Source organism: Lichenostomus cassidix, chromosome 3 (assembly GCF_008360975.1).
Source record: "Lichenostomus cassidix isolate B80296 chromosome 3, HeHo_3.0, whole genome shotgun sequence".
Taxonomy (NCBI): domain Eukaryota; kingdom Metazoa; phylum Chordata; class Aves; order Passeriformes; family Meliphagidae; genus Lichenostomus; species Lichenostomus cassidix.
The window spans coordinates 45,537,370-45,558,555 of record NC_139483.1 but is presented as its reverse complement, the minus strand read 5'-3'; the positions used below and the strand labels follow the sequence as shown (position 1 = coordinate 45,558,555).

The 21,186-nt window shown below is 40.1% G+C and overlaps 2 protein-coding genes across 3 annotated transcripts in view; one reads left to right on the top strand and one right to left on the bottom strand.

Annotated features, from left to right (window-relative positions):
• Positions 1–1,348, bottom strand: part of WDR64 (WD repeat domain 64) — a 67,468-nt gene extending 66,120 nt beyond the window's left edge. The window contains exons 1-2 of the mRNA XM_085055573.1: positions 1,111–1,348; positions 844–1,045 (exon numbers count right to left, since the gene is read on the bottom strand). The gene's annotated coding sequence lies outside the window, so the exon portion shown is untranslated. The remainder of the gene's footprint in view (positions 1–843; positions 1,046–1,110) is intronic.
• OPN3 (opsin 3) lies at positions 490–15,463 on the top strand. Of its 2 annotated transcripts, none has more exons than XM_085055574.1 (4): positions 490–923; positions 11,123–11,442; positions 12,429–12,680; positions 14,873–15,463. In XM_085055574.1, exons 1-4 carry the CDS (start codon positions 572–574, stop codon positions 15,140–15,142), a joined length of 1,194 nt encoding a protein of 397 aa, XP_084911700.1. In that variant the 5' UTR covers positions 490–571; the 3' UTR covers positions 15,143–15,463. The 2 variants fall into 2 exon arrangements, with proteins under 2 accessions (XP_084911700.1, XP_084911701.1); XM_085055575.1 differs by lacking the exon at positions 490–923 and adding an exon at positions 5,351–5,492.
• Positions 15,464–21,186: the final 5,723 nt, after the last annotated feature.

The window sequence follows — 21,186 nt, the reverse complement described above, 5'->3', positions numbered from 1 at the left end:
TGTCTTGCTTGCCCCATGGCTGACAAAATGTTCGCTCACACCGCAGCTTTGGCTGGGCCATGACGCTGCTGGTCACTTTGTGGGGTTCCAGCTCCTAGGGCCAAGCTGTGAGCACTCAGGGGAAACTCCTGAGAAGACACTATTGCCATAATAGGAGCTTTCATTAGCAGGACATCAGGGGGAGAAGCCTAACATCGGTTGTACTTCTTGCCGGAGCTGGCCGCAGAGCAGCTCTGCCCAAGCGCATGAGGCACCCGTGAGGGACGCGCTGCTGACGGCAGCCGTGGCACAGCCAAAGCGCAGAGGATTTTTCAGGAAGAGGCAACAACAGCCGCATACCTGCCACAACCAGGCAACTGACCGCGGTGAGAAGGCGAAATGAGCTATTTGTTTAGAAGCAGCCATGCCCGGGCCCGCCCCGGGGCAGGCGGGGGCGAAGCCACTCGAGGGCGCGCCCTCTGTGGGCGGGAAGGCGGCAGGGACTCCTCCTCCTCCTCCTCCTGCCCAGAGCATCGGTGTGCCATGGGGCTGGGAGCGAGCCGGGAGGTTTAGCCCCGCTCCGCCGGGAGCCATGCCCTCGGAGAACGGCACGGACACCTCCAGCCGCCCGGAGCCCGCGGCGCCCGAGCAGGAGGTGCCGGGCGAGCGGCCTCTCTTCAGCGCCGGCACCTACGAGCTGCTGGCGCTGCTGGTCGCCACCATCGGCATGCTGGGCTTGTGCAACAACTTGCTGGTGCTGGTGCTCTACTACAAGTTCAAGCGGCTCCGCACGCCCACCAACCTCTTCCTCGTCAACATCAGCCTCAGCGACCTGCTGGTATCGGTCTTCGGCGTGAGCCTTACCTTCATGTCCTGCCTGAGGAGCCGCTGGGTGTGGGACGCCGCCGGCTGCGTGTGGGACGGCTTCAGCAGCAGCCTCTTCGGTGGGTGCTGGGGCCGCGGGCGTCGCCTGGCCCTCCCTGTCCTGCTGGGTCTCTCCTCGCCCGCTTGTACCGGCGGTCCCGCGCCTCGTCCGCGCTTCCCAACTGCCCCAACCGCCCTGTCCACTTCCCGACCGCCCTGTCCTCTCTTTCCCGGCCGCCCTGTCCACTTCCCGACCGCCCTGTCCCCTCTTTCCCGGCTGCCCTGTCCGCTTCCCGACCGCCCTGTCCCCTCTTTCCCGCCTGCCCTGTCCGCTTCCCGGCCGCTCCAACCGCCACGTCCCGCTCCCCGCCGTCCCCAGCCGCTCCCTCCCCGCCGCTCCTTCGGGGCACTCCCGCCCTGGGGGTTCAATCGCCGCCCTGGCGGGGCGGAGCGGGAGCTTTGTGGTAAAGAAGAGCGGCAGTGGTGAAGGAAACGATGCGGAGAGAAAAAATTCTTCGAGAATCAGTTTCTCGGCCTCCCGGCCTTGCCCGTTAACGGGACACTTAGGGGAAAGGGCGGCAGCGCTGTTAGAAGGGGTCTCGAGTTGACCGAGTGTTGCACAGGATTCATGAGCATAAACGACTGTATTTTATAGGAGGAAGGGCTGCAGTCTGTGGATAAGGAGCACGTATGACTCTGGGTGTAGGGTAGGCAGTGTCCCACCTCCGTGGAACAGGTGGAAAGCCAGTCCCCAGCAGCCTTCCCAGTGTCCCAACTTGTCTGTTTATAAAGCTACACAGTATGTGGCAGTGCCTTGAATTTCCTTATACATATGGGAAATTGGAGTACCATCTCTCAGTCATATCGGTGTCACAGGTGGGCTTTGGGAAACCACTGATTGCCCTGAAATCTGAGCACTGCAGAAGGAGTACTTACACTATTTCCATTTTCAAAACCTGTAAGCTCTTCACTGGTTTCCTTCCTGAAATGAATACATACCCTTTTGCAGAAGTCTGCAGAAGAATAGGTTGCAGTCCAGCTGTGCACATGCAGTCTTTTACAAGGAACATGGCTTTGTTTTTACCAGTAAAGGATGCTGCAAAAGAACAGGCTTGCATTTCTAATGGTGAAAGTAAATGTTCGGCTAATCAGGAACAAAATCTAAAGCTCATGTCAGATATTTTTTTCCTGGCAGAGATGTATAAATTAAAAGTGGATCACAGTGCACTGATGGGACATGTATACGCTGAAAATTGGCTCTAAGGCAACATATTACAGTCTTCAATAAGCTTTGTAGATTTCCTGTGTACATAATCTTTGATTCACATGGTTCTGTAGTCTGCCTTTTGTGGGCTGCTGGGCAGAGGTGCATGGCTGCTCATGATTGATTTGACTGCTGCTGCATAGCGCAGCAAAAATTTTACAGCTGGAAAGTTGCAGTGGGTGCAGGATGTAGTTAACCATTTTGTGCAAGGTTTGGTGCTGGATGATTTCTGCAGTGCACAGCTTTCAGACATTTGTGTAGCTGTTGTTTTTGGAGAAGGTACTAGAGAACCTCGCTAGGATAAGGTTGTCTCCATCATTCAGCCTGCTCAAATTCTTGAGAAACCCAAGTGTCTGCCAAACAGATGCTGCCAGACAACCGAACATTAGGCTTACACAGGAGATGTAAAGTACAGTTCTGTTCCTACCTTTTTCTCTTATGTATTATACTAATTATTTTTGATGGAGGCATTTTCCATATAGGTTCAGAAAATAAGATACATAATAAGGGTAGTAAAACCAGACTACAATAATCTCATACAATCTTCTGAAACAGTAGAAATAGAAACAATGAGGTATATAAATCAGCAAGGAAATTTCTTGATCACATATGACTTTTAATTTCTGGTTTTTTTGAGGTATGCTACATAATTTGCTACTATAAATATATTCAGTGTCGATTTCCTGCATACCTCTGTGTAAGAATTTTTTTCCCAAAGAAATTTAGGCAAATTCATGGGCCTTATCTAGAGAGCAGTCAAGTTAGCATTAGTGGTTTGCAAAATAACATCTTCTTGTGGTTGGTCATGCTATGTTCCTCTTCCATAATAAGGAAGAATTTTTTTATTACTATTATTAGAAAAGCATATGTTTGTGTATAGTTTGTCACATGCAAGTGGACAGTAAATGCACAACTTAATGTTCAGGAATGATGCCTGAGTTTACTTTTCTTTAGCTGCCAGGTAATGTAATAGAAAATATTTCACTTGGCTATTATACTTGAATGCTAATCTGAAAAAGTGGTGTCTAATCTTAACCTCCATGGTATTGTTTTAATTTTCTTATCTAGAAATAGGATTGTTCTTTCCTGTTGTTGAAGGTAAGTGGTTCCCCACCTGTGTAGGAAATCAGGAGCATGTCAATACTGAGGGAAAAAAAAAATCATAAACGATGCCCCACAGGTTGCATCACACTTTGTTTGCCATCTGGATTATTGCTACCATGGCTTCTATTTACATTTTGTAATGTGTCTATGAAAAAAATGAGTAATACAAAAGGATTTTTTTGTTTCTGTTTGGTAGTTTGTGGTTATTGTTTGGGGTTAGGTGTTTTGGTTGGGTGTTTTATGTTTGTTGTTTTTTATTTTTTAAATTATTTTTGTTTGTTTATTTGGGTGATTTTTGTTTTTGTTTGTTTGGTTTTGTTTTTTTTGGGGGGGTTTTTGTTTGTTTTTTTCCCCCTGGTAGTGGTGAAGATACTGATTAAAGATTCCATTCAGAGTAACTAGGTATTATATTTATAAATATACTTCTCTTGTATATAACAGCCCAAGGCACCTATTATCTTGAGGTGATGGTGGTAAGGAAAGTAATGTAATGGAAATCTTACATGTGTATTACCTACAAGTGCTTCTGAAAGCATAGCAATTGCCTCAGGAACTTTTGGGAATACAAAGTACATTCGCTGATCGGAAGACATACAAAATTGACAACTTTGGAAAGTGAAATTCTCGTTGACTAAGCAGACTACTTAGAGCTTTGCAGTGTTCAATTGCTCAGTAAGCCATAATGACATAATAAAGATGTTTCTAGAATAAAGTGGTAGCTCTGATACCATGGATATGGACTCTATTAAACTATAAGAGATCGTGTGAGGTTTCTTTAATGGTGTGGATAGGTCCTGGGATTGGACTCAGTCTGGCTCATTTTACATGAGATGACCAAAACCTGTTTATTTACAGCTATGTGATTTCATTCGTGGGTGTGAACTCAAGCATTGCTATGTGAGCTTTCTGTGCCACCCCTTTGGGTCTGGAGGCTGTTCAGACATAGTTTTGATCTTCATGCATTTTTTTTTAATTGGAAGAACAGCCCCTAAGACACAGTACTTGGTGTAAGTTGTTCTCTGCATGTGTTAACTTATAAATGAGAGTGTCCCCTGATAGTAAACAAGTTTGGGACAAATTATTACATTTTTAAAATAGGATTTTCACTTTAAATTCAGAGCTAATTCTCAACAAATTTTAAAAATCAGATTTTTTCTAATTACTGTATTTAATAAGGAATCACTTTGAAAATCATGATCAAGTAACTTTATTTTAAATTTTCACGTGTTCTTACAAAGTTTTTTGCTTATACTGTTTTGAAAGCCAAGATCAAGGTATTCCTGTGTTCCTCTTGAGGATTTCAGCATGATTAAATACATAGGTGGCATTTATGCTTAAAATAAACTGGTAGCATTTATATTTTCAGAAGCTTTCATTACATAATAATGACAAATTTTTTCCCCCTCACAGATATGAGGGCACTCTCTACACTTCTAACAATTTTGCATTGAAGAATCTGCACATTTTCACTGTAAGAGTGCTTCTCATTTTGCCAGCCAGTTGGAGGCATGTAAGATCCAGAACTTAGACACTGTAAGCAGATGTTTACATTTTGAACCTTTTAAGTTGAGAAGATGGCAGCAGAACTACAGATGGTCTAGGAATGAATGGCTGGCTTTTGTGGTCCTCACAACAGTGTACTTCTGCATTATCATAACTTTATCGTGAGACAAGCCCATGTAGTAATTTCTACTCTTAAGTTACATTGCATAGCTCCAAACCTGATGTTTGTGCTACTGCCTATTTTTTCTGTGACTTGAAAGCTTTTCATCAAGCCTTTAGAGGGTGCAGAAACCTGCTTGCTACAGTGCAAAGATGGTAATTTTGACTACTGAACATCTGTCTTTGTCACATAAATAACAGTTCCTACTTTCTTTTACTTATTAAAGTCTGAAGTCAAGATACCGTTTAGGTACGTATGTCTTCATATCAGAGGCCGCAAAAAGGACTTTGCTTTCTCTACTGCAATGCACCGCATATTCTAATGTGGGGAAAATGACATAAATGATTACCTGACAGGTCTTAGTCTAAGCTTCTGTGACGTAAGTTCTTAGACAGTAATCCCCTCTTAATTTTGTTTCACTGAGTTTCAATGTTTGTTTTGTAACAGGTGATGTATCCTGATGTGATGTGGTAGCTGCTTCAATTAAGTGATGTATTTATACCATGAGGGTCACCTTTCTGTGTGGCTGTGCAGTCAACTCTGTGCTGGCCTTACTGCATCTGCCACCCTCTCTTTATGTGAAAAGCTTCTGTTTCCCTGTCTGTAGTCGACCAAGCTGTAAGTAGTAGAGATCTGTGTAATCTCTTTATCTGATTCAGGAATACAACTCATACCTGGGAGCTTTGCTGTCTATCACTGACAGCACAGCTTTTTGGGTATAATTTCTAGAGAGGACACCTGACAGCTAAATGTACCCAAAAGTCTTGGTTAGCAGACACAGATAATTTCTTTCTGCAGGTTAGAGGGTAATAGTGAAATACAGGATCAAGGTGTCATGATCTTTGTTTATCTGCTGGCTTCTCACAGACACAAAAGGGTTTTTTTTAATTGACCATGACTGTCAGAACTTGATGTGCACAAGAGAAATTTGTGTACTGCTCACCCCCAGGCAGTGGATGTCTCCTTTAATGCCTTCTGTGCATAGAAATAGGCCCTGAGGGTTTTGAGGTAAGCTAGTCTTATCATGTGGAGCACATACACATAACCCCTCAAGCATAAATCACTTCAGCTACAAGCAGTGGCAGCTAAACCATTGGCTAGTGCTGGTGTTCTGACACTTCCTGGTATGCTTAATCATGCAAAAAAAGAAAGGAATGGAAAAGCTGTTGATAACGGGAATGGTCTCGAGGAACAGGAACCAAAACTCTATCTGAGGCAGTCTCTTGACAGAAGATTTCACAGTCAGGGTGTGCTCTGGGGTAGACTTCGTATTATTAAACCTTGTTTGTGATTGAAAGGCAACTGTTACTGAAGTGTGATTAGAGAACACTGTCTTTCCTATCTGTAAGCTGTTTTAGCAAGGGTAAAAAAACACTGCCAGCTTTTAATGTCAAATTAATTAAAAGTATTATATCCCTTCTGGACAGATTACCATTGGTATACAGCAGCTAGGTCTTGATGAACTACGAAATAAATGTTGATATCCATGTGTATATTCCATTCCAGTATGGTGAACTAGAGGATGGGGAAAATTGTAAGAAGTTTTACAGGCTGTACTTTCCCATGAGAAGCTGTTGCGTGTACAGCTGAGGTTCTTTTATTTTGTTTCAAGGCAAGCTGATACCAGTACCACCATACCCACCAAACACTGAAGTAAGGATTAATTGCCTGAGAGTGTCCTGTGGACCTGGATTCAGTTACAGCCTGTTCACCTAGGGCTCTTCTCTTCACAGTGACAGAATGATGTCCCGTGCAACCCTCTTGCATTACCAGTGTATGTTATATGCACTGATTTAATCTCACTAAAAGCATTTTCTATTGTTACTCAGCAGATAGTTTTAAGATCTTGTGTTACAAATAGCTGGAGGCTCAATCAGCATGCTTTCAGCTTCAGCTTTTTTTTTTTTTCAGAGCGAGTTAATCACTTGGAGTATTGAATCTGTAAGAGGTGATTTATTTCGCCATAGTTTTATAGGACAGCTGCATAGAAAATCTACTTGAAGTCTATTATGTCTAAGAGAAGTGGTTTTTCACCTACCTAGATTTGAATGCAGATGTTAAAATTGGTTGAAAAATTAGAAGTGATACATAGCTGGTGCCTCAAACTTATTGTAATGCAGAATTGCTGAATTCAAATAGACTGGTTATATATTTTGTGGTACAAAACTAGAGCGTGCAATAGCACCCTGTCTTGCCATGAACAGGAAGTTGCTTCTACTAAATTGCTGCTGTCTAGCTTTTTAAATGTGAAAAGAGGTGAGGTGGGATTGCAGGAGTGGCTTTCTTCTGTGATTAGGTGTGGAAAATAGTCATTCAGCACTTGAATGTAGGGAAAGTATTAATTGATATAGAAAATTATGTCATTTGACAGAATTCATGGTCTGTCTCAGAACTGGATCTTATTTGCTACATTATGCTGTAGCTGCTCTGTAGAGATGCTCAGTCTTTGGGGATATCTGATACCGCCTCTGATCAAATTATAGGCCATGTTTGGGGCAAAGGCTCAATATGGCAAACTGTGAAAGTAAGGTGTACCTTGCATGGAGAGCGCAGAAGCTGTTGAGATCGTTCTAACATGTTGAAACTAATGCTTCAATTCTAAAGGCACTGCAATATTTTTCTTCTAATTAATGATTATAAAATCAGAATATACATACTGTACAGTACAACACAGTACAGCTTCGCTGTGTTTTGCAGTCTTCTCTGTGATGACCTATACCGTGCAGCTTGAAGTATTTAATGATGTATCCAGAACTCAAAAAATACAGAAAAGCCCAGAATACAGAAGAAATAATTATCATATATGATACGTAATGAAATCTGCCCTAAATGCAGTATTTCGGTAGGTGAACATTACAAAATGGCAAAAAAGGGAATTTTCTTTGTAAACATTCAAATAACAAGAAGTAGGTTGTCACTGCTCCCTGATTCTGTGTGCCTGGAGAAGAAGAGGAGTTGCAGCATAGAAATTGCAAGCTAGTGGCTTAAACAAGAAAACTTCACTTTTGCTATGTTTATCTGCAGCTTACATGGGAGTGACCCCATTTGTGCCAGGATAATTGCCCAGGCTTAAATTAGTGCTAAAACTAGCATCAGTTCCTAAAGACAAAAAAAAAATTATGTTTATAACCAGCACTTACAGATAGGAGTATTCCCTGAGATGAAAATTTATATATCAGACATACATCTTCTGTAAACACTGGAAAGTCAAGTCTTTTTGAAAAAGTTAGAAAGAGTGATTTGCTGGTAGAATAAATCAGCCCTCAGAATCTTGGGCCTTAGCCTTGAAACAAAACATGTAGATCTTCGGTACCTCAAGAAGCATAAGAAAATTTGGTTCAGATAAAAGGTAAAATTGGTTTGAAATCCATATTTTTGCTTAAGAGGGGGCTAATATCCAAACAATAACCATAATGGCTTTCTGTAACAGATTTGGTTTTTTAATCAGCACATATTTCATCGTATTAAAATATGCAACTCGATTGGAATGAAATTTAATAATTCCCAGAAAAGCTCCTGGAGAGGCGTGGGGGCAGGGAGGGAAATAAAATTCGGTGCTTTCCTCTGCACTAGACTACAGAAACTGAATCATACATAGAAAATGGAGCCATACACATACATAAATCATATATATCTTATGCTGTGACCTGCATCTCCTGCCTCATTTCTGCATGCTACCAGACACTCCTTGAATACCAACAGAACAAGAATTTGCATTTTGGTGCATACTGTCCAACAGGCTTTCCAAGGTCCTGTTTACAGTTCAGGGGGAAAAAAAATAATGTATACCTTTGAAGAGCAGTGGTTACAGACTGAAAGAGGCTTGATAGAACATTGTTCAAACATCTCTGTGCACATACTGATTTTTAGAGATATTGAGGATCCGCTGCCTTCCTTGAGAATGTCAAGGACTCAGTAAATTATTGCTTTTGAACACCTGTATTTTCAGCCAAGCATGCATGCTTTTGATTACTTTGTCGTGGCTAGAATTCTGCACTCATAAAGAAAGGGATGGGGAAATATTGAGAGCACACAGGGACATAAGTCATTGAATACCATTGTAGGGAGAAGGAAGGTGGTAAGAGCAAAAGGGTAGTTTAAGAATTCTGGCTCATCATGCTGAGGAGCTGCTCTTTCTCTCCACTGATCAGACAAAGCTGCAGTGCACTATGTAAGCAAACTGAGCCTTTAGCTGAGTGATGTTAATTTTCATCCATAAACATGTCTGTGGTTGATTTTCATGACTGTCAGGTAACATTTTGTAATTCCTAATCTTTGGGTAAGGGAAATGGGAGGGGAACTTCTTGCCTTACCTTGTGTTCAGGAAGTAGACTGCGTTTGATTGAATAAAGTACTTGCCTGCGCCAGTGTAACTGCAGAATAATACCTATAAAATCCTGTAGTTATTTTCTAATGCCTGATAATATTTTGCTTAGATCCACATTGCTCAATGTATTTTCAGCATGTTGGGTCACAAAAAAGGGCATGAAGGACTACTTTTCAATTTCATAAAAAAAACAACAACAAAAAAACGACCAATGAACCAAACCTTAGGTCTTTGGAAACCTTCTGTTCCACATTTGCTAGTCCAGTTTCAAGCAACAATATCTACATATTTTTGTGATGAAGGTTTAAAGATAACTAGAAAAAAAGGACATAATTAAAAAAATAAAAATAGTTTCATTTTAAAGAGATCTAAAGAGAAAGAGTGTGGCATATTTTCTTTTTGAAAGGGAAATTCTCTTAATCAAGAAAGCATTCTAAGCTCATCACTTATGAAAAGGGAATCCTTTAATGACTGCAGCATAAAGTAACTTTCTTAGAATCCTAAAGGATATCCTATTTAGGATATCCTATTAGATACTTGGTTAATAATAAACTGGTTTTGCTGTTGAATACCTTGACAGAGAGGCTATGGGTTGCTCTAGATTTTGTTACTCTTGGTTATGTTCCTAAAATCCATGTTGCTGCTCCTTCTGTTGTTAATTTGTCTTCATTAAATGCTTATCTTTTTTTTTTCAAAGTGAGATCAGATTTCTGCTCAGTAAAAAATGGTTATTCTCTCATTGGTAGTGAAATCTGCATAGTTAACCTTCTTACAGCTGTATACATGCACTTTCTGGCACATATGGATGTATTTGAAGAAATTAAACGCTGTGCATATTCATGACAAAATACTTGTGTTTCATATTAGATAAAATCTATACAGACTTAGACACAGATATCTGTATAATCTCAGAGAACAGTGTGAAATACACCCTTTTGTTGTTTAAGAGCCTATGTTTATGAACTTCATGACTGAATCATAACAGATTTCAGGTGTCTGACATTTGGCTGATGGGCAATTTGGTTTTTAGTTGACAAATATTACAGACCATTGAAACAGAAATCCTTATATTCTAATCACGACAATTGCCTTGACTCCATGAAACTATAGAAGTGTTTAGATAGGGTAATACTGAGAGCTAAAGATAATGTGTGATTTCTGTCATAAAATACTAATAATTGTGTACTGGGTTTGAGGTGGACAGAAAAGGAAGAGAGCGCATAAATAAAGACTGATATTTTTATGAAAGCAGCAAGATAGGGCATTCAAAATAACTGAATGTTTTTCAGATGGGACACCTTCAGCAATGCAATGCTTTGCCTTCCTCGTTCTCTTTGAAATGCAAAGACTTCCAGAATATCTTGAAATAAACTGGAATTCTTCTAGTAATTTTGTTCACATTAAAGGTGCATATCTATGCTTTCAATTGCTGCAGGCTTTCTTTAATTTCAGTCTCAACTCTGAATTCACTAAGTTTATACCAGATTTTTTTATTGCAGATTATCTCAGTTTTATATGATAGCTTTTTCTTTTAAAAACCTAAACAACAGCCAAACGAAACCACACACCCCAAAGGAATGTATAACAACAACAAACCCTACAACATTTGCCAGCAGAAAAAAACCCAAACCTTGGACCATGATAGCTCACTTAATGAAGTAATGTTTAGGAAGAAGTATTTGCTTGGTCTCTTTTTTCCCTTGCCCATTGTACATAATGGATCAGATGTCAGCTTCCTTGTCTGAGTAGTTTGAAGTTAGTGCGTAATGCATTGTCACCCAAAAATCTTGTTGGTGTTACATACTTAATATGGGCTAGGTCATTTTGAGTTAGCCTGCTAGCAAAGGAAATGTTTATCAAGAAGATTTCAGTCCAATTTACAGTATTTGTGAATAACTTAATTGATTTTATTATTTTACAGGGATTGTTTCAATTATGACTCTCACCGCTCTTGCCTATGAACGCTACATTCGGGTGGTCCATGCAAAAGTGATTGACTTCTCTTGGTCCTGGAGGGCTATCACATATATCTGGCTGTACTCATTAGCCTGGACTGGAGCACCTCTCTTGGGCTGGAACAGATACACACTGGAAATTCATGGATTAGGTTGCTCAGTGGACTGGAAGTCAAAAGACCCCAATGATACCTCCTTTGTCCTCCTTTTTTTCCTTGGCTGTCTAGTAGCACCTGTTGGGATCATGGCCTATTGCTATGGCCATATTCTGTATGCAGTAAGAATGGTAAGTTAATTCAAAGGAGAGTTCCTTTAATGTAATATTTTTGATATTACAAAATAATATGATCAAGTGATCAAATGAAAAATATTGAGGCTGTATGTTAAGGTTGGATCCAGGCCAAATTTGCACTCTCACTTCCCATTCAAAGTTTTGAATGATGTTCATCCATGTCAGTTACCACTAGATAGGATGTAGGATTGGGAGAAAACCAGCCTAGAGCTTCTGAAGTCTATTGTTGTGTGGTTTCACTGGGAGCAGGTAGGGAACTGCTTATGCTTACTAATCCACATCAGATCCTCACCCAAAAAATTCAATCCAAATCTTTAGTATGAGGAAGTGTTAATGATTCATATTCTGTGGGTAGTTAGGCTGGACCCATTCAAGTTTATGATCAACAGTATTGGCACAATGGATAATTTGTGGAGTCCAGTGGAGTCATGTGCATATCCTATCTTTTCCTTATTTTATGACTCAGATAACACTTGGAACCTGCTGCCTAGTAGTCTTCTTTGGAGATTTCATAATTTTGGAGTAACAAACTATGGGGCAAAGCAGTACAGGGAAATCTATTTATGAAATTTTCTTTTCTCTAAAGATTTCTGATGACACAAATCTACAGGATTGTTTAACTAGTTAGACAAAGGACCACTAATGTAAACTGAACTTGCTTATGCCAATAGCTGAGGGCAAATTATGTTTCTAAAATACTTACAACTCTAGCATGTTTTGTTACATCTCTGGATTTGTTGTTTTCTAGTAGATTGGCTATTCTATTTTTCCTCAGCTTGTATTTTTACACTTAATGTAGAGAATAAAACTCTGAGAAACATGATGTAAGCTTGCAGAATTGTGGTTTACAAGATGAAGTCTAGAGTATCTGTACCTTAAACTAAAAGAGTGAATCAGTTACTTGTAAATAAATGTAGAACTATTCAGGTTCAGGTAAAATGTAAAGCTATTTTATTTTACTTTTTTTCCCCCCTCTACAGCTTCGTAGTGTAGAAGATTTCCAAACGGTTCAAGTGATCAAACTTCTAAAATATGAAAAGAAGGTGGCTAAAATGTGTTTCTTGATGATCTCCACGTTTCTTGTGTGTTGGATGCCCTATGCAGTGGTCTCCCTCTTGATAACATACGGCTATAGCAACCTTGTAACTCCAACAGTAGCTATCATCCCATCTTTCTTTGCCAAGTCAAGCACTGCTTATAATCCAGTCATCTATATCTTCATGAGTAGAAAGGTAGGCACATTAAAGGTTTTCTTGTTTGAATTAGTAGTAGGCAATATCATACTTGTGGAGTTTAGGTCTGATATACTTTAATCTGAATTTTTTTTTTTAAATTTGAAAAGCTAGGATAAATGGTGACAATCTAGAAGAAGTAAAGTAAAATCCCTGATGGTGCTTAAATACTACCAGATCAGAAATTTAATTTGCTCATATGTGAATTCAAACATTTAACTTGCATGAAGGGGACCGGAAAGAATGTCAGAATTTCATTGTCTAGTTTTGACAGGTTACCCATGAAATGCATTGCAACTAGAAGACCTCATCTGAATCACTCCCTTACCACAGTAGAACTCCATTAGAGAAAATCTAGAGTAATCAGTGTCTGTTTTTTAGGTATAAAAAAGTTGCCTCTGCCTTCAATGTTATAGCAACACAAGAACTGAAACTGAGCATGTAACCTGCACATTGTAAACTTCTCAAACCACAATGGTATAAAGATACCTGGTGTTTAACAGAATCCCTGGACAAAGGGTAAAAAACCATGAATGGTTGTTGGAGGAATTTTCCTGGGTTTTCCTTACCTTTAAACTCATGGTGGAGATGGAATGTACTCTGATTTCCTACACTGGGTTAACGTAGCAGGGCAGCAGCCTGGGTCAGCAGCAGTCTGTAGGATAAAGACACAGCCAGGATAAGAATCAATCATCTAAACATGTTTATTGGAGATGTATTTTGAAGTATTTTTTCTTGCCTCTAATTCTAAATTAGGACCAAAATGATGGTATTTTTGCTTAATTTTTGGGGGTTATTTTGTCCTCAGAAGGAATCCTGAAACAGGTTCTCTGTAATAGCCTTGCTTTATCTGACCTGTTCTAACATGCTTGTACTTTCTAACTTCTGTGCTACTTTGAAGTAGACCATTACCTCTGAAATTACCAAGGCTTCCACATGACCATTTTTTAGCACAAGATTGTCTTTCACTGAGATCTTGTAATTAGCTAGGTCCCTTTCCCAGCAGGACAGACCTATTGCCTTCCCTGTGTCAGAGTAGGATTAATTTTCCACAGCAAAACCTTGTTCCAAACTGGCATGTTAGACTGCTTCTTGCATGATAGCTGGGAAAACACAGGCACTGGCAATGCAGGGTAATACAGAGTAATCCTTAACACAGCTAAATGGAATGCTGTTAAAAGCAGAGAAAAGGTGTGTTATTTCCCACCTGCTTCCAGATATTTGTTGTTGTGTGTGTGGGTTTTGTTGTTTTTGTTTTGGGGATTTTTGATAGTTTGGTTGGTTGGTTGGTTGGTTGATTGGTTGAAGTCCTCTTCATGCATTCCAGGCAAGTCTTGTTACAGGTTATTAAACAAAGAGGAAATTGCCCACTTATTTCTTGTAAAACCAGAGATCTTCCCCAAAGGATAATATTTGAGCTTTAAATGTGTCCAGACATGGAACTACTGAATGAATGCATCTTTTAATATTCATACTTGGGTCTTTGTTTTGTTGAAGGGGAGACCATAATTAGAGAATTAGCACAGTGCTACTACTCAAATTTTTGTTCTATGTGCTGGGGCAAGCTTTCAGTGAACACCTCACATTTTTTAATCACACGGTAGAACAGACTTTCTGTGTCACAGGTATCTGCTAGTTAGCTGAAAGACTTCTGTTCTTTCCATATTCAATGGGAACATTTGACTTCAGTGTTACCAATGAAATTTCATGTTACATCTGTGACATTAAATGCTTTTGTTAAAATTCCAGACCCTGGAGTTACTTAAAGGAAGAAAATATTTTATATGCCTTTCCTCCCCTCATTCCTTCCCTTTGTATCCTCCTGTGAAGTGTTTGTGACAATACTATTTCCCCGCTGGATCAAATGTGTGATTTTGGAAAATGAAACAAAATCTATAGCACACTTTGGAACCTAGTCCTCTTGTCTTTTGCAGATTGTGGATTGCAGATCTTGTGGCTGGTAAAATATTCAATTGCATGTCAGTGCCCTCTGTTGGCTTGGTGATCTTACTCAGATGTAGAGAAAAAAGTGCCCACTACAAAGGCACCATGTCTGGTTACTGAAACTCATTCAGAAGATATGCAGAAGTCTCTTATTTTAAGTCACTTACTGTAGTGCACCCTTCACTGGCTGGTACAGGATAGTGAATGCTTAGGAAGCTGAACTTCATTCTGTTTATTCTCTCTTGCAGTTTCGACACTGCCTTTTGCAACTCCTGTGCTTTCGCCTGATGAGATTCCAGAGGACAATGAAAGAGACACCAGCAACAGGGAGTGACAAACCAATACGACCAATAGTTATGTCTCAGAAAGCAGGGGACAGGCCGAAGAAGAAAGTGACTTTCAGCTCCTCCTCTATCATTTTTATTATCGCCAGTGATGACACTGAACAAATAGATGACAGCAGTAAACACAATGAGACAAAAGTAAATGTCATCCAAATAAAGCCATTACAGGGATGAGTTGAAGAGACATGAGAATGAGATGGATTTCAGCCAGTAGGATGTTGGCTGGAGATGGGTTTCAGTGGCAGTGTCTGTGGGCTGCCAAAGGAAACCACATTCTTAAGTTGGGAAATACTGAAGGGATTCAGCATCTGAAGCTCTCCAAGCAGTTCACTTTTGGTCACAGTATGGAAATCTCTGCTGAAATTGCTGATGGATGTCTTTACTCTGAATTTTCCTAGAGCATATTTTATGATTGCCATTCAGGACTTTTGGTATTTTGATGTTTTCTGTATATTGAGCCTTCAGTGAATAATTAAATTGACCTTATTTATATGATTTTGTTCTCTGTGAAATATTCTTTCCCGCACCAACTAGGAGATTGTTTGATATTGTCTCTTTTTGGATGCAGCTTGAAGGGGAGCACTAGGAGCTGAGAAAAAAATAGAATTTAAGTTGACCTTTGTAAAGAACAAGTACAGAGTTTCTCTTTACAAACTACCCACTGTTCAGGTTTATGAAGGTAATATTTGAGTAATTAACAATAACAGTGTGTGATTTTTTAATAATTCATGTGCAACATATTTACAACTCTGACAATTATGTAAACTGTGAATATATGAAAACTAAACACTAGAAGTCGTGGTAAATTTCTTATCAGCTACTCTGTGTGAAGAGCAGTGAAATGAGCTGAAACTTAAATGATTTTCATTGAAATCACGAGATTTGCTTTCATGAAGAATTTTCATTTCATGAAAGGAAATTAAATGAGAAATCAAGCAATGAAGTGACATGAAAAGACAGGAAAAGAAATAATAAGGAAATGAAATAGAAAAAAGTTCTTAGGAGAAGTTAAATTTTTGAAATTCAATGGAATGAAATGAAGTGCAGTGAAATGAGCTGAAACATAATGAAATGATAGTCATTGAAATTGCGAGATTTCATTTCCTTTCACAAAATAAGGAATTTTCATGTCGTGAAAGGAAGTGAAATGCGAAGTCAAGGAATGAAGTGAAATGAAAAAATGGGAAAGGAAGTATAAGGAAATGAAATTGAAAAAAATGAAAATTCTGAAATGAAGTGAAAACAAGGGAATGGAATGGAATGGATTACAGTGAAATGAGCCAAAACTTCATGAAATGACATTGAAATAGATTTCATTTCCTTTCATAAAATCAAAAAATTTCATCACAGCAGAGTACCAAGTTTGCTCACTCCCCATTTTCGGCATCCAGGCCAGCCATGGGGATGGAGATTTCAGCAGCAGCAACAAGCTGCCCTTAGGATTTGAGTTAGGGTTTGGAGAGCTGTCGAGCCTACAGCTCCAGGGACACAGACACTCGAAAAGGCATCGCAAAGGCATCAGGGCAGAGTGCCAACATTGCCAGCTCCACACTTTTGAATCTCTGCTCCCTATGGCAATGAGGACCTGTGCCACAGTGCCAAGCTGCCATTAGGGTTAGGATTGAGAGAGTCAAAGATCCTAAAGCTCCAGAACAAGGGCTGGGAAAGACATGCCAAGGTGATCCCTGCAGGGCCCCAACTTTACTGCTCCTACATCTTTCCAGTCTGGACCACTCATGGTGATGGGGAACTCAGCCTCAGCGACACGATGCCATTAGGCTTACAGTTAGGGTTAAGAGAGGAAAAGAGCCTAGAACTCCAGGGACACTGGGGCTGGAAAACGCATGCCAAGAGGGTCATGGCAAGGCCACAACATTGCTGCCTCCACACCTTGCTGCTTAGGGCCATACATGGGGATGGGAACCTCAGCCGCAGCCCCAAGCTTGCTAAAAGGTTAGTGTGGAAAAACTGAAAAAATGTAAATGAAGCTAAAGGAATGAAATGGAATGGAATGGAATGGAATGGAATGGAATGAAATGAAATGCAGTGAAATGAACTGAAACTTCATTAAATGATACTCATCAAAATAGTGAGATTTCATTTCCTTTCATGAAATCAAGAATTTTCATTTTCAGAAAGGAAATGAAGTGAGAAATCCAGGACTGAATTTATGTGAAAAGACAGGAAAGGAGACATAAGTGAATAAATGGAAAATTCCAAAAGAAAATCAAAGAATGAAGTGAAATGAATGGACAGGAAAGAAAATATAAGGAAATATTAATTTGAAAACCCGAAAATTCTGAAGTGAATTGAAAACAATGAAATGGAATTGAATGAATTACAGTGCAGTGAAATGAGCTGAAGCTTCATAAAATGATACTCATTTACATCTCAAGATTTCTTTTCCATTCCTTAAATGCAATGAAAATTCTTCATTCTTCATTACATGAAACTAAATGAAAATTCTTTGTTCTTGTCACTGGGGCAGAGGTCCCCATCAGCATGGGTGGTCCAGATTAGAAAGATGTGGGCGCAGCAAAATTGGTGCCCTGCCAGGATCGCCTTGGCATGTCTTTTCCAGCCCTTGTTCCTGGAGCTGTAGGCTCTTTGACTCTCTCAACCCTAACCTTAATTTTAACCCTAGCGGCAGCTTGGCACCGTGGCAGAGGTCCTCATCACTATAGAGAGATTAAAAAGTGTGGAGCCAGCAATGTTGGCACCCTGCCCTGATCCCTCTGCAATGCCTTTTTGACTGTCAGTGTCCCTGGAGCTCTAGGCTGAATTTGCGGCCTAAATTTATAAGTTTTGTGAACTATCAGAGGTAACTTGTTCTTATAGGCTATCATTAGCCTTTTAAGCGTGGCTGTGTGAAGTTAGTATTCTGCAGTCCTATTTGCTTATCTTTTAAACGTAACTATTTTCTGTTCTTACTGCAGCACGATTACAAAATTCACACCCTTGTACACAATTTAAGCATTGTAACAGTTGGTCTTTGAGTAGCACCAGGTGATTTTATATTTAAAAAAACTTGAAAGTCCCATCTATTCTGGGGTTGTCACAACTGATAATTTATTACAGCGGAGACAGAAGAACTTACGCTGTACCTTTCTCTCCTATTACAGGCAATGGAAGATGGTTAGAATTAGCATTTGAACCATTAGTTCATTAAGTAACAGAACTGGAGACTAAGAAAGAGGAGAAGATGTGAAGGACAGAAGGATAGGAAGAGATGAGCAGGTTATATAACTAATGAAGATTTAAAATAAACTAGTTGGTAAGAACTTTCATGATCCTGTCATGCAAAGGGAAATTATGTGTGTGGTGAGTATGGTGATAACCTCAGAACAAATTAATTTCTCTTAAGGATGTTTCACTGATTTCATGCATTACTAGGAAAATGCATATGATGATTTAGCTAGAATACCATTTTTAATGTGCAAATGCAGAAGCCCTAGTTGACTTGTTGCCTCCCAGCACTTGGTGTGTCAAGACTCTCTCAGGAGGCATTTCAGCATCTCCCTCATGATGGAGAAGGGATCTCCTAACACCCCTGTGTTTTGAGGCAGTCATGAATCCTGAAGCTGTGTCCACTAACCTACCAGTGCCAAGGCTTCTGCTGCTGTGCTGGATTTCATGGGCGCAAGAAACTGTGGGATGGGAACAGATCTGCTCCATGGCCATGTGACCTTCCTTTTTCAGCTCCCAGAACAAACTAGATTTGTGCTGAATGTATCTAAGTTCATGCAGAAGAGTTGGGCCTTACACTACTAAGACTTTTTACCACAATGATTACATCAGTCAGGAGATTAGCATTCACAAGCATATCCATTTTGCTCTTGTCCCCTGCATAACATTGGTCTCCTGCTGCTGTTTCCTGCTAGAATACTGCATCAGCTAAGTGAAATGGGTATGCAACCACTATACTGTGCTAAACCACCCAGAAAGAACAGCTTTTAAGAATGTATTTATCCTTGGCTTATGTAAACAACCTTCAGCTCAAGAACGGAATTTGACTAATATCCAGAGGTAAGAGATGAGAAAAATCTAGCTATGATGGTGGAAGAATTCACAAACTCACATTTGACGCACGTGGAAACATCTCAGTTTGAAAATACCTTTTGTCAGTCTATGTCCCCACAGTTAAGGAGCGTTATTTGTAGTCTCTCATGGAGGAAAAAAGAAGGGGGATGAGGCTGGAACAGTCCCTGAGGATGGGAATGCCTGTTCCTGCTGCTACCAGATGTTGGCAGTAGGCGCCCCTTTTGGGGTGGGCTGGTACTTGCACATACCCCCTCCCTCCCTCGGTGGCAGCAAAAGCGACATCAAAAGCAGGAGGGAGAAGTGCACAGCTGACCTCCGGGTTTTTTCTGCCGCAGGCAAGCGCTGCAGCCTTTTAGTTCCATTTCCCTGATACCCAAGGCTGCCGTGCCTGCTGCTCTGACCTGGCTCGGCATTCCATTTAGCTCAAACATAAAGAATGCTTTTTTCTTGCTCTCTCCTGACCAGATTAGTATTGAAGAAAAACTTGTAACGCATTAAATCTAAAGAGGAAATTAAATTGATTTTTAGTACAAATTAGAACGCACGTTATTAGCAGCAGACTTGGCATCACGGGCTGCCTGGCCCTGGCCCTTTTTCCTCGCGTTTCCTTGCATTTTCCAACAGTGTTTGTGCTCCCTCTTGTGGCTTGCTCAGCCCGGTGCCTGCTGACTGAAGAATGAGCCTGGCCTAAAAACCTGTTGTCCTTACGTGTTTCCTCTGCATATGGGAAGATTCGCTGTTTGGTGTCTATTATATTTTGTTTATACTGCATATACTTCTGTCTTTAAAAATGTATAGGAAATAGATATCTGTGACTAATGGGAAATCTGGCCTGTCATAGTGATAATTTGAGGACCTTATGTCTTTGCACGTTCTGGAGAATCCAGCCAGATAGGCTGGTTATTTAGATTGTGTAGACATGGTACTGGAGCAGCATATTAAAGTGCTTCTAAATCAATTTTTTGCCTTGCTGAAACTTTCTCCAAGTGAAGGTAATATTCCATCTGTTACTTTTCAAAACAGCCTGAGGTCTGCTCTGTAGGGGAATAAAGTGTACGTGTATCGATTAGCCATGCTGCTTTTCACCAGTCTATCTTCACAGATAAATGATTGAGACTGAGGCCAGGATATAGCATAGAATTATTAAACCTCACTTAGTAGACTTTCTGCCACTCTCTTATTTATTTGTATTAGCTGAATTTCTGTTATATTAGTGAGCTTCCAGGTGTAACTAAAATGGGATGTTGTTTCTGTGATGGATGGATCTGAGATAGTAATGAGAAAATACTCTTCATCTTCACGTATCCCATTGTCTTCATGGTTTATCTAATTGACTTGCAAAAATATGGCCTCAATCCACTGTGCCTTTTCCTTTGATTTTCCTTTGGTGTGAGTTGAGTATTGAGTACATGGGATGGGGACATGACTGATATCTTAGAACAGTGTCACTGCAAATTCCATCTGCAATTACTCTATTCTAAGGCATGTCGAAGCCTTTGGTAAGACAGCCTTACACAACTGGTCAGGGTTTTCTTTCCTTATGCCAAATATGCATTTATTTTAGCATCTTTTCAGTAATATGCCTTCTGGTTGGATCTAAGGAGAGTTTAAAGTCTGCTTGTGGGCTCTTGATCATGAATTCTAATTATCCCCCTAGAGTTAAAATACAAAAGAGGACTTTTGTCTCATTTGTCCCTTTTTTGCCTCTGAACCCTTTCAACACTGAGCTTAAAAGATGTTTTGGGTAGATAGATTAGTAGAGCATCTATGTATATCACACAATACTAGTGTACACCCCAGTGTCACATTATGGCTCCTATTAATCATGACTTGTGGCTTTATGGAGATAGTTGTAAATAAGTGTTTATTTGAACCCATCAGAAACCAGTGAAATTTTACAATCCACTGAACTATGTGTGGTTTTCAGTTTGTCAGTTGCCTGAAAGCTTCTAAATGAGGGGCTGGTAGGACAGGATGGGGGGAAAGTGTAGGAAGACATTATTTTCTTTCAAAACCACTAGAACAATGCCTGCTTTTTCTTCTAGTGTGAGGAGATGAGGTAGCCAGATGACTAGTATGTACTTAGGATGTTTAAGAGTATATAACAGCATCTAGAGATGCTCAGTAAATAAATAGTTCAAGCAAGATATCTATTTATGGCTACACAAAATAGTCCA

Coding starts and splice junctions, on each gene's coding strand:
- OPN3 (XM_085055574.1), top strand. CDS start 572: ATGCCCTCGGAGAACGGCACGGACACCTCCAGCCGCCCGGAGCCCGCG. Junction 11,443..12,428: donor TTCTGTATGCAGTAAGAATG/GTAAGTTAATTC, acceptor CCCCCTCTACAG/CTTCGTAGTGTAGAAGATTT. Junction 12,681..14,872: donor ATATCTTCATGAGTAGAAAG/GTAGGCACATTA, acceptor TCTCTCTTGCAG/TTTCGACACTGCCTTTTGCA.